At 41.7% G+C, this 13,596-nt stretch overlaps 1 protein-coding gene across 11 annotated transcripts in view; it reads right to left on the bottom strand.

Moving 5' to 3' along the window:
• Positions 1-3,108: 3,108 nt before the first annotated feature.
• Positions 3,109-13,596, bottom strand: part of SRRM1 (serine/arginine repetitive matrix 1) — a 17,961-nt gene continuing 7,473 nt past the window's right edge. For 5 of the 11 annotated variants that reach the window (XM_014948624.1, XM_014948632.1, XM_014948634.1 and 2 more), the window contains 12 exons: positions 13,369-13,572; positions 12,621-12,740; positions 10,813-11,084; positions 10,585-10,665; positions 10,154-10,240; positions 9,340-9,484; positions 9,065-9,106; positions 7,101-7,205; positions 6,210-6,671; positions 4,876-5,062; positions 4,300-4,494; positions 3,109-4,114 (listed from right to left, as the gene is read on the bottom strand). In XM_014948624.1, coding sequence (XP_014804110.1) covers positions 4,010-4,114; positions 4,300-4,494; positions 4,876-5,062; positions 6,210-6,671; positions 7,101-7,205; positions 9,065-9,106; positions 9,340-9,484; positions 10,154-10,240; positions 10,585-10,665; positions 10,813-11,084; positions 12,621-12,740; positions 13,369-13,572 — 2,005 coding nt within the window. In that variant the 3' untranslated portion in view covers positions 3,109-4,009. The remainder of the gene's footprint in view (positions 4,115-4,299; positions 4,495-4,875; positions 5,063-6,209; positions 6,672-7,100; positions 7,206-9,064; positions 9,107-9,339; positions 9,485-10,153; positions 10,241-10,584; positions 10,666-10,812; positions 11,085-12,620; positions 12,741-13,368; positions 13,573-13,596) is intronic. The other 6 variants (XM_014948625.1, XM_014948629.1, XM_014948626.1 and 3 more) reach the window with 6 other exon arrangements.

Below are 13,596 nucleotides of genomic sequence, written 5' to 3'. Positions count from 1 at the left end.
GAGAGGACAGTGTCTACCTCCAGCCAGCAGGGTGTGGAGCCATCTCTCTCTCTCCTCGCTTCGTGCCGCAGCTGAGGGGACTTGAGGGGGAAGGACCCCTCTGAGCTCATCCCCAGGGAGCTGCAGCAAAGTTCAAAAGTCAAACTGTTGAGTAAAGGCTGGATCTCCACAACCTCCTACGCCACTCTCAGATTTAATCATCTTTTTATTATCCTTGAAGGGAGAGACTACATCTATGGAAATTTATTATAATGAGATCTGATCAAGAGAAACAATTTCCACTGGGAAGTTCTGGGAAGGTCAGGGGAGAATAAAAGGTGTAAGAGGGAAAGCAAGTGGCTGCTCAGGGGGTGAAGGAGCTGGGAGCCCCACGGGAAGGAGACACAGGGGAGTGGGCACTCTCCCTCCCCTCCCAAAGCCTCTGCTGCCGTGTTGGAGCCCCCGAGCAGTGAAGGGAGCGATGTCCAGGCTGTGAGGGCCCTGCTGGGTCCTTACATGACACAGAACAAGGGATTTTAAGCAGATGATTTGAGGTTTTATCAGCAGATGATCCTATACTAAAAGATCAGTTATTACACACGACACTGAAATGAAATTCAACTGAAATAAGGCTCGATTCCCTGCCAAAAGCCACTCTTCCAATAGCACTACTTTTTATATCCAAACACAGGTGTTTAAAGGTTTGCTGTTTGAGGAAGGAAAGCAGCAGTGAGCAAAACCACTGGTTCTGTTTAAGCTGCTCCTCCCAGTGAATGAATCCCCATCCCAACCTCTGCTGGGATCATTCTCTGGTGTCACAGGACGTGGAGCTGAGCAAGTCCGAGCTTTAACAGGCAAGTTTTACAGTTCAGGCTCTGCCTCAGAGCTGTTATTTACCACTGGGGTTACATCAGCTCTTAGGCACAGTGCTAGACATTTCCCAAACCAGCAGCAGAACAGCCTTTGTCCTCAACTTTAGGGCAATTCCCAAATTAGTTTGAGAGGGTACACCCGCAGCGGTGAAACTCAGGGACCTGGTCCCCACAGAATTCCCGAGGGAAACTCCCAAAATCACACAAATGGAAAAAATGGAATAATCCAACCCTGAGTTTATAGAAACCTCAAACTATTGCACACACCCCTGCTGCTGTCCCGCCTGTTGACATAACAAATACATCTTTCCTTATTACAAACTATGGATCTTGACCTGCCAGTGACTCACCTCATCCTCACCTTCACTCCTGCGGACTCGTTTCCATTTAAATCATACAGCCCAATTAAACTCAAATTTTTTAATACTTTTTGCACGTAGTTAGATAGAGTCAGTCTGACAAGGCACCTGCCTAAGCCCAGGTGTCTGTCATCTCAGGAAGGGAGCCTTGATTAACGAGCAAACAAACAGCATTGGCAGTTTTGGAATAAAAAGAGGGAGATTCACACAGCAGAGGCGCTGCCCCAAGCATCACACAGGTCCCTCTGAGCTGCAGCAGCACCATGACAAATACCAGGGTTGAGAGAGAGAGAGGGGTAAGAGGTTAAAGAAAGAAAATCAAGCAAGAAAGGGTTCAGACAAGGTTGAGTGTGGATGCCAAGATCTCAGTTACAGAGGATGAGGAGAGAAATCCAAGGATTAAGTCAGCAGTTCCCCAGGACAGTGTCACAGAGCAGAGACAGCCACTAAAGAGCATGCTTAATTGCTCTTTATAAACTTAAACCATTCTTTATGGATAGATGTTAAAAAAAGAGGAGGAGGAGGGACAATAGAAACTCTAAGGAAGGAAAAAAAGGTGGGGGACACTTGGACACTTGCATCTTGGGAAGGTCTGGGCTGCCTCTGTGACCTCTCCAAAATCAACAGCGAAGGAAGCCCTTTATCAGAGCGCAGCCCTGCGGGCGGGAGGTGAGAAATAGGCGTAAGGGAAGATAAGGGTCAGTGAGTCAGGCACAGAACACATCTAACAAACTTCTATTAGACCTAAGATTAAAAGGTAGAGGGAGGTCACAAACCCCAGAGGAACGTGAGGTTCAGGTTCTACAGAATGGAGCATCAACTCCTTGAGGACTGCACACAAATGGACTTTTAAAACTGAATTTCAGAATCGTTTGCGCTGCCGAGGAACGTCACAGGAAAACACAAACCTGGAGGCAGAGATGAGCACAGCACGGTGTCAGGTTCTGTCGTTTCACAAGCACCAAATTCACTCAGAATGTACTTTTAAAAATGTGTTTGTCCAGAAAGTTCTCGGAATTTATTATACACATTTAATAACAGATGATACTCGACATTCAAGTGTTGTTGAACTAAGTTTACAAGCACTGTAGCATACAATGGATACTTATGCTAAGAAACAAAAGATTCAGCATATCAGGAAGTGCAGAAGGAAGCTACTTTAAGGATATCCCCTTCAATCCAGTATCTACAGAACACCTGTTTTATTTTAAAACCCTAGACGATGTCAAGTAAAAATACTAATCAAATATCTACACTGAATTGTGCACATCACATCTACGTCAGATGCAGGAACAAACAAAAAAAAAATAAATCTCAAAAGCACGTTGCATTCCTCCTGCCAGAGGAACCTCACACTTCAGAATTGGCTTGATTTCAGAAACAGAGCTTGAATTTTTTTAGAAAAAAAAAATTCGACAGTAGCAATCCAGCAAGTTTCAAAGATGGTTATGAAAAAGGCAGCGAAGCCACCAGGATTCCTCAGAAGAGAGTTCAAACCAGTGTTTTCGTGACTAAAGCTTGTAACTGAGTTAACGCAAACCTGCCCTTCATTTTTTTTTTTATTTTGCAGGAAACCTTGAAACGTTTTACTTGTTACAACAAGCAATTTTCACCAGCAAATACTTCATTTGCCTTTAAGCTTATCCATCCTACCAGAGCGCTGACCAGGGAGACTGATTCACTCTTGCTTTGCAAGAACATCCATCCAGACACAAGAGAAGCGTCACTGAATTAACAAAGGGCTGTTTCTGCTACCCCAGGATGGGGAAAAAACAAAAGCCCCAGTTTCTCCAGCATATTGGATCAAATACTTTTTCATATCTGTGTATTCATTAACCCTGTACAAAAGAAAGCTGATTAGCAAATGTAAATGTTCGTATAAAAATAGCCAACATCTGTTTAAATTTAGAAATTTATTTTGTTTAATCCACAAGCTTTATATAGCTTTAGTTAAAAAAACAAAAACAAAAACAAACAGTGAAAACATGACAATATCCAAAGTTCAGGTTCCTCAAAACTTTCAAAGACCACATCTCTGAAAGTTGCTTCTACCATTCAGAAGAACCGTAACGAGACAAGATTTATGAATGGGGCAACGACAGCTCACAACCCAAAATTTATGGAACTGAAGGATATATATATATTTTTTTTTTTCTGGGAACTGCTGATCATGGAAACTGCCCTTTAAAAAAAGAACATAAAAATACAAATGAAATTCCAGTGTTCCAAATCAACATGTTACATCAATATAAACCCACAGTGTCCTGGTAAACAACATGCTTTCATTTATGTACCATTCTAAATTGCTATTCTTGAGTCGCTTTAATGGAGACTATACAGGCAACAGTAGAAAGCATTAAAATATATGTACTTCCTGGGTAATTCTGCAGTGGTTTTACTCCTGGGCAAGCTTACAAACCACAAAGGTTAGTAGCATAATGTCAGTGGATCCAAAAAAGAAATCAAATGAGACCCTCACAAATTATGCCAAAGGCTTTGTTGAATTTCAAAGAAAACGAGGGAACTGACGGTCGTGTTTAAAACCTTCCAAACAAATTCCTACTGCTTCTAAAAAGTCTCACTCTAAATGAAATTATGTTGACTGTCAATGAAAGAATGTCACTAGTACACTGTGGACACCTTTTGTAATGTAAATCCATGCCCTTTGTACATGGTGAACCTCAACCTAGCAATTATTACAACAAATGTTATATTCTAAAGCTCAAACACATTTAGCAATTTGAAATTGAATTCTGAGTACAAACCAAAGAAAATGTACATTATATCAAAGGATTGGGCCTAGGATGGGGGTGACACTTGCGCCTTCCTCATCGACCTCAGCGCCTTCTCTCGCAGGTGTTTTTCTAGATCATCAAGGTTGTCTTCTGGTTCACTCTCTGTCTCCTTCAAACAAAGAGAGAGCATTTCTTCAAACACCAGTATTGCAAATCATCAAAGCATGAGACACCAAGCAGCATTTCTGAAGTAAAGTTGCCCGTTTAGACCATCAAGAGCACTACGGACACTCAGCTCTTTCTATTTTCTTATATTGGACTCTGAAAAAATAAGCATAGGGACCAAATTCCTACCTTTTTGGGTTCTGTCTCTGCTTCCTGGTCTTCCTGTGTTGAGGTGGTATCAACTGCAGGCACAGCAGCAGCTGCTGCAGCCGCTGCCGCCTTCTCCTTCTTATGCTTTTTGTGTTTCTTGTGCTTTTTATCCTTTTTATGCTTCTTATCCTTCTTTTTCTTCTTCTTCTTCCCACCCCCTTCTTGATCTGAATTCTGTAACAAACAATTCAGCAGATATTACAACTCATTCCTAAGGCTTCAAAATTGTAAAACAAGCCCACAACCATCCCAGAAACTCTTAAGGGACTGAGCAACATCCGAAACCCAGTAAACTCCAGACTGAACTGGGGGAAAGTCCCACCCCCAGGCAAGATACCATAACACACAGCTGTGCTGTGCCTGCTTCAAACAGAACCTAACACCATGCAAACCTGATACGTTGACCTTGATACACAAGGCTCTTCATAAAAATTAATACTGCACATTATTTCAAATCGTTTTTAAGTTTGAAAAATCACTCCAACCATCTTTTCCCCCCAGGTGAATAAGCTTAACATTCTTCAGCAGCTAAAACTTCATGAAAATAACAAATACCCTTGCAGGTGATGGGCTCTGAGTTGGGCTTTTAGCCTTTTTTGCAGGTGACCAGTTGGCAGAAGGGGAACGAGACCGAGCAGGAGATGGAGGCCCTTGATGTTTTTTCTGGGCTGGTTCAGGGGATCCCGACGCAGACCGCGATGAAGACACCCGTCTCGCAGATCGCGGACTCGGCGTGGAAGCCCTTCAAAACAGAAGGCCCCAAATTAGAGATACAAGAGACAAACCAAGAACATAAAAAATAACAAAAAAGCCAAACAAATGTATGTGCTAAGAATCTGGCTAAGTTGCCACTTAAAAAATTGTGAGTTATTTTCCTGGCGTATGTTACAAAGGACAAAACGATCTAATACCGCTGTGGAGCTGTAACACAAAAGGATATTGCAACTTAATAGCTTGCTAAACAATAACACTATTGTTGTTCAGGAATGATTGCTCCCTTTCTTCCGATATGACTAATTTATAACCACATTAAAAGTCAAGAGAATAGCAATGCTATTTTATCATCCCAAGGAGAAAGAGTACAAGACATTACATTCAGCTACATTTTCTTTTTGAAGGTCAAAAGTGTGGTGCTGGCTTATTAATTCTCTCTCATAAGAGCAGCATCAAACTAAAGAAAGCTGCTGAAATTCTCAGTGTTTGTTCTTCCCTCTTGGATGGCCACTTATGAAATGATTCATGAGCTAATGAGAAGCATTGGTTCCCTTCTGCACTTAGCTTTAAAGTAAGAGAAAGTTCATTTTTCTTTAAACAAAGCAACAAAACTTCTCTCAAACTTAGAATCATAGAATTGCCCAGGCCGGAAGGGACCTCCAAAGGTCATCTAGTCCGACCCCCCCACAGTCAGCAGGGACACCCCCAACTAGACCAGGTTGCCCAGGGCCTCGTCGAGCCTCTCCTTGAATATCTCCAGGGAAGGGGCCTCAACCACCTCCCTGGGCAACCTGTTCCAGTGCTCCACCACCCTCACAGTGAAGAACCCCCTCTCTAAAGAGCTTCTCCCCACCTGCTCAGTCCCAGCACTTTGTTGTGCTATTAAAAGGCCCCTCAAGCTCTACATTAAACCCTCTTTAATGCTTCTCCCCACATTGCACTTTCATTTTAACAGATGCTTCATTTTAACAGATGTTTCCCTTCTAATAAACTTCTGAAAATCATTGTTATGCTGGTGGAAGCTGAACACCAACACGTGAGCAATTCCAAGATATATGAGCCCTATATATAGATATAATGTGATTCCCTACCTATTGCCACAACATTAAAAAACAAAACAAAACCAAAACCCAAAGCACCCTCACAAAACCAACAACAAAGATGGATTCTTTTACTTTGTCTTCTTAGGTTCTGGCGTTCTTGACACCCTCCTGATGGGTCTAGTGCTTGGAGATGGCGACTGTCTTCTCTGTGGTGATGCTGAAGCTCCTCTCCGTGGTGGCGGCGGGCTCGCAGAGGTATGAGCAGCTCTAGGCCGTGGTGAAGGTGAATGCCTTTTGTTTTGGGGTGGAGAACGTGTTTCCCGGTTGGACCTACTGGGAGGAGATCCCTTCCTGTGCTTGGAAGATATGGAAGGGGAACGCCGTTTAGGGGCTGGAGAGCTTCGTGGTTTTGGCGGCGGCGAATGGGAGACTCTACGTTTTGACTGAGGAGAAGGTGATGCCCTTCGTTTCGGCGGCGGCGGCGGCGATGCCGTTCTTCTCTTGGGGGGTGGAGAAGGAGAGTAGCGTCTCTGGATCGGGGGAGAGTATCTCCGTGGAGAAGGTGAGCGTCTGCGTGGGGGCGGTGATGGAGACCTAACAACAAAAACACACGTTCAGGTGCCACACGGGCATGTGAACGTTACAAGGGGGAGGAAAAATACCTCTAAAAATGCTTTAAAACTTCACTTAATACCAAACTTTTCAATATTAGCTTAATGGGTTTAGTGATGATGCTCCTTGTTTGTTGTGTGGGTGTCTATTTTTGTCAGTGAGGTTGACGGTTGGACAAGATGATCTTTAAGGTCCCTTCCAACCTAGAAGATTCTGGGATTCAGTGTTTGATACCTCAATGGAATGACACCCAGGCCACACACCAACTACACACAAACTACTTTCCCTCCCCCAGTAACTGTGAATCAAGAAACTTGGTTTCCTCAATCACGGCCTTAGTTTTGAGGTGTTACAGTTGGAAGTCAACCAACCAAAAGCAACCAACTTCATGACCAAAATGCAACCCCCTACCTTCGCCGGGGTAACGAGGGCGAGCGCCGCCTCCTGGGAGGGGGGGCAGGGGAAGGCGAGCGGCGCCGCCGGGCTGGTGGGGGCGATGGACTCCTCCTCCTCCTACTAAAGAGAGAAAGGGATTCCTCAGAAAAGTTGCAATTAAGCACAAGATGCTTTGTGGTTCTTCTGCTTTCACTATGCACCTCGTTCACACACTTCAAAATGAAATTGTTACTGTTGCTGATGGAAAAAATTACACTCAGGTCTTTCTAAAGAGTGAGAGACAACATGTATTTGGCTAATTCTCAAAGCCCACTCCAGCAGTTGAGACAATTTCACATTCCCCTTAACCCCTATTCACATCTTGTGGCTAAAGAGGAAGCCCAACTCTCTCATTTTCTTCTCTGAAAGCTCATTTCTCCCTCTTCCCTTGCACTGAATCTACCAATCATGTAGAAGTCAGACCAGATTATGGATCCACCAGGAAACCAACCCAACAAAACCACCTCTTTGTCCTCATGCAGTGACTCGATGCTGGATCCAGCACCAGGGAGGAACTGGGAATGCCCAGCTGCGTCAGGCAGAGCCAAACTGTGCTCAGCAGCAGCCTCAAGTTGGCTCAGACTGAACAGTGTGAAACTGTACTCTTGAAAACAGCTTTTATCTATTGATCTGAAATAAAAAATGACTTATTTCTTGAGAGGAAAAAACAGTTACTGCTAAAGTGAAGCTATCTGGGTAAAAACTAGTCATAAAATGAGACATTTTCTGCTCTACAAGGTTTACAACAGACTTCTGGGAAGGGAAAGTTTAATCAAACACATACTTTCCTAGAGTTTTAAAGGAGAGGAATCTTGGTGTATTTTATAAAGTAAAAAAGTAAAACTTTCCTTTTTTAAAAAAAGCAATTAAGATAAAATGACTGCATGAAGGAAAAAATGAGAATAATGAAAAAGCAAAGAAAGAAGCTCATCTACATCAACTGAGATTCAATTTCAAATATGCTGCTGTTGTTCTCCAAGGCAATGAGTTACACTCCTTATAGATAAGGGTTTGTGCCAAAAGACAATGTTCTTTTGTGAGCTGAAAAAAATGCTAGCCTTCCAATGTCATGGTTGTCCTAATTAAACATCTATTTACACAATAGGCAGCAGGTAATTTTAATATGTTGCAAAACAGATTAAGATCTTTGAATGCCAATCTGTTTTACATAAAATTGTTTGACAAGATCCATAATTAGAATGGTCTACATTTGTAGAATTGGTCATACTTCATCTCATACAGCATTACATTTGCTGTGACTATATTCTAACTAGGTCTTAATTACAGATTGCTCACAAGGGTCATTATATCAGATTAGTGAACCCATCAAGCACTCAGCTTCTTGCACCCTCTTATATTCCAAGATCAACCTGGAGCCAACAATTTCACAAATAAAAGTGTTAACACTACTGCCTAGATAGGAAAAGAGAAAATAAAGTAGGTGTTTGCTATTAGTCTGATACTTGTCTACTACTGATAGTTCCAAATATCAAATAAATTGAGGAATGGGACTTTTAATGGGACTGGATTTTAGCCAGAACATCAATGGCAGCAAAAATACAAGGTAATGCTCACCCAACTTTCAGATCTGTGTATATGGAGTAAGAAAACCCCTGGAGAACACAAGCATTCAGTTGTTTTCAGGCATCAGCAAGATCCCAATAACATTAGTGGTATCAGCTGTTACAGGCTTAGGTGAATTAACAAATAGTGACCAATGGAGGAGACAGAGCAAGTGTCCCTCTTTTTTTTTTGCCAGTGAAAATGGTCCCAGATCCAACACATCAAGGAACACCAGCCTGAATCTCTCACCTCCTTTGCATGTGCAAGTCCAAAGGACAAAGTATGACCAGTACTTATCCATGCCAAAATAAATGAGAGCCTGCCTAAATGACTTTTCTACATGTAAATCCTATTTAACAGATTAATTTCTAACCAACCTTTTCATCACTGGCGATTGCCACCTCTTTTCCATCTGCATCCTGATAGCAGTGGAGGAAAAACAAAATAGAACAAATCTATCTGCCATACATTTGAGGCAAAAATGAACATATTCAAATACAAGTTCAGAGAAATTCTTACCAAATGAGCATAACAAGGTTGGGCAAATGGGACACAACTTAATTCTGTCATGTATTTGCTGACAGTTGCATAGTAGATAAACAATATTAAATAGAAAAAGACATCAGTTATGTACAACTCATGAAGGAATTACCGAGGGGAGGATTCCTTCTGTCGCTTTCGTGGGGACGGTGAGGGGCTGCGTGAGTGTGAGTGGCGTCGGCGTCTCCCAACCTCCCCGTTCTTCACATTGGATCTTTTAGGTCTTTCCTCTTCAGATGAAGATGAAGAACCAGAATCTAGAAATGTAGAAGAATCACTCTCTGGAAAAATGATTCTCATGACACCATTAACACATTTATTGACAGGGTTATACTGCAGTATAAACTACTAACCTCCTCTCCCACAAAATAAGAAGCCTCTATTTAAAAGCAGTTCAACTAAAAATGTTAATTGAGTCAAGTGATAAATTAATCCATCAGAGCTGGGTAAAAACATTTGCAGGAACCTGAGTGTCCACACAAGATTTGACCGGCCAGATAGTTTGAAAGGTGAACTGCAATTACTTATAGACACATTAAGTGGAGAAAAACCTACACCAGGCCCAGGTTAATTTACTGATTTCAAGCATACAAGAGTCCAAAAATAGTAGGAAATAACCTATTGCAACAAGAGGTTAAGGAATCCATAGCAAATAATATTTGTGCTGTGATATTAAGAGTTTCAAAGTGAAACTTTTAAAGATGCAAACCCATTACCAAGAGATATATCATAATCTTTAGAAGTCATAGCTTATTCTCCATGAGTGATAAAGTGACTTCATTATGAGTGCTAAATCTATAGTTAAGTTTACAATAGTGCTGCAGTGCACATAGCAAATAATTTTAATCAGTATTTGAACTTCACATTAGCTACTTCCTGCAGAAGTAAACTACAATGCAGTTTTAGGAAATCTCTGTCCTCCATACCAGATGAAGACTGTTGATTTTGCCTCCTGTACTGACGCCTCTGCTGAACAGAGTCTGCTGCTGCCATTTTACCACCTTTGTCTTCTTCTGAAAAGGTACACACAGACAGAATATTTAAACTGAAGATACCTTATTCAGGCAGAGGCAAAGTTGTATAACAGTAGATCATCAAGCATGTTTCCCCCCCACACCAAATCTTAAGGTAACATTGAGGCTGGAATACACTTTAGCTGAGCTTTTCCCAAGAAAGCTTGGATGGAGCATTTGAGGCCGTCAGAGTGACCATCTTTCTACTTTGGAAAACTCTTGCTTTCAACGCCAGCCTACCAAAATGGTTCAGCACTTCACCACTGCCTTTTATTGTCAAGCATCTTTGGTTAAAAACCCCACCCAAAAACCCAACACCCAGTGTTGAAAAGTGAGAGCTGTACCTGACTCAGACAGTTCTGCTTTCCTTGGTTTTGGTGCTGGCGAAGGAGATTCTCTTTTTTCTGTACTCTTATGTTTGGGTGCTAAAAAACAAAGATAAAGACAAATAATTGGAATTTGTTACATTCTCACACGCTTTTCTGTTCATACAAACTGTGCACACCATCTTTGTGAAAACAAAAGCACAAACTGATAAAAAGCTGCTGGAATACAAGTTTTTCTTTGATTACCTGATGATCTGCTAGGCGAAACAGAGCCACGGCTTTTTCTTGACCGATTGGACTGCTGGGGTGTTGGAGACCTACGTGGTTTTGGAGGTGGACTTGCTGGTGGGGATGGTCTGTGCCTCCGCCGAGGAGGACTGGCCGAAGGAGAGAGCCTACGTGTTTTCCGAGGGGGACTGGATGCAGTTCTTTTAGGTGGTTTCTTTGGTGGTGATCGGGAACGTGAGGAGGAGGAGGAAGAGCTACTGCCAGATAAGGATGCCGATGACCGTCTTCTCCTGTAAACCAAATCCTCCATTAGATTCTGACCAGCCAGCTGAAGAAACATTTGAGCATGAACACAGAATGGCATTTCTTCACAAGCACATTATATAGAGCCACATACAACAGCACTTCCAAATCATGGTGGGCAGCCTTCAACACTTGGCTTGTAGAAGAGGAGAATAACGACCAATCTTTCACAGTTATTTTTAATCTACGTAGTGAGCAAAAAATTGTTAGTGTTACCTTCGCTTGCTTTCTGTGAATCTACAGACTACAACTAAGCTTTTCTCCTGGGAGCAATTAGTTTGTTTGGGCTCTCTAACTTTTGGATGGTTAAGAGAACTGTCTGTGTTAGCACATGTGATTTAACGATCTTTGGAAGAGATCTGTTTAAGAGTTTAGTGTTCAAGTACACTAAAAAGTGTTTATACCAGGAGGTAAAAATTTCAGACAACTTAAGAACAGTTCAGAATCAATCTATCCATTCTTATGTTTTAGTCTTTCATCTTTACTTTGTAATTTTAAAAAGGTAGGGCCTCTAGAATTCTGCGGCAAAATTTGTGGCAAGTTCTGTTGCAATTGTGTACCTGCAGAATCCACCTTTGGCTGCAGAATTCCTGAGAACCTGGAAAAAAGAAACCCTACCTTGAGTGAGATAAACATTTGCTGAAAGGGAGCTCTTGTACATCTTGCAACATACATGTTTGATACTTTTCACAGTTTTCCCAGTAACTGTGTGAAATGAACATCTTTACAAACTCAAGATAAAAAAAAAGAAAGAATAGTCATCACCTTGTCATAAAAAGGAGGAACTTTTCCTTCCTAAAAAGAAACAACTGCTGTACACAGGAAGCATCATTTTAATTCTCCTCCTATGAAGAGGACAGGAATGTATTCTCTTCCTCTGAGGACAAACGTCCACTTTGACATTGCCATAAGCCCACAATTTTCCTTGTGAGGCAACTCAGAGCTTTGCTACAAGAACAATTGCTCATGATGTCAAAAATGTAATCTCTGACACTAGAGAGCAGACCTTGGAGATTTATAAATAAAAGAACATGAAGAAGAAACACATTTCAAGTCAAAACTGAATTTTGATTTAAATTTGATGTGATGGAAATGTAAGTAATAACTAAAAAAATGCCAACAAGTAAAATTCAGCTACTTGTTATATTTTTTTTCCCAGGCAGGAAAAAAACCCAAACCGCTAAGACTTAACCTAAAAAGCAATAAAAAACTGTCATGTCAATCTACACTGGGAGCCATCCAGAGCCATTTGAAGAAGCTGCAGTTCTGAAATTGCCACTTTTCAAAAAGGTGGAATTCTCATCAGTATTTCAACTCAAAAGAAATCCTTTCACAGCTACTCTTATGTTCCCCCACAACACACAAAAATGCCACCGCGGTTCTTACATCACTCAAATCATACACCCGACAGGACTCAGGTAAGTTGAACACAGTATTTTTGATAACTCTCATTCCTCACAACTAATGTTCCCTTCAATTTTCAAGTTGAATATTTTCAGTTATCCCAAAAAAGGGAATCTTACCGCCTCACAGGGGATCTGCTTCTTCTGTGTCTGGGTGGGGGAGGCATTCGCCTTGGAGGGCTCCTTCTCCTCGGAGACGGCCGTCGTCTGGGGCTTGGTCGCCTTCTAGGGGAGTAAGACCTGTCATAATCAAAAATTCAAATGAAAAGCAACTATCTAATTTTTAGATTTGAGGAAATTTATCCTCAGGGCACTGAACGTCAAGTTGCTTTTCTCCAAGTGCACCACATGAAAGCAGCATTTAGATTATGATGCAAAGTGGTACATTCAGACACCACCAGTGCTTTAAAATTTACCAAGACACTCTACTAAGCAGCAAAATAATCCAAGAAATGAGAAAAAAAAGTAGCACACAACATCTTCAGCATCAAACCTATCTCCTAAAAAGATGACTACACAGTCCCTACTATCTAACAAGTGCCACCCTCAGCACTGAGTGCCCCACTCCTCCTCCAGTCAGTGGTAGGCACTGCGAGCATCTTCTCATGAACTGGTAAGAAAATAACTCCCAAGACGTTTATCCATTAAATGCATCTTTTGGCTTAAAACATGCCTAGCTCAACATCTCTAAGAACATCACTATAACTGAGAACATCACATACGTTTATCCATTAAATGCATCTTTTGGCTTAAAACATGCCTAGCTCAACATCTCTAAGAACATCACTACTTTTAACTGAGAACATCACACGAAGCTTCAGAATATTCACTTCTCAACCTTCACAGTTGAGGTAAATTCAAGCCCTACCTTGACCGTGATCTATGACGCCTTCTTGGTCGAGAATGAGATGGAGAACGTGATCGTGATCTTGACCTTGACTTAGACCGAGTCGGGGATCTTTGACGAGTCTTCTCTTTTTCCTTCTCTCTCTCCTTCTTTGAATTACGTTCTGGTGAAGTTTCCTTAGTCTCTGGTACAGGAGGTTCAGGTTTAGGAGCTTTTGGGATATCACTGTTAAAAATAAAGACTTAATTT

Source organism: Calidris pugnax, unplaced genomic scaffold (assembly GCF_001431845.1).
Source record: "Calidris pugnax isolate Ruff unplaced genomic scaffold, ASM143184v1 scaffold162, whole genome shotgun sequence".
NCBI classification, from domain to species: Eukaryota; Metazoa; Chordata; class Aves; order Charadriiformes; family Scolopacidae; genus Calidris; species Calidris pugnax.
Note: the sequence above shows the minus strand (reverse complement) of the source record. Positions and strands in the feature narration are given on the sequence as shown.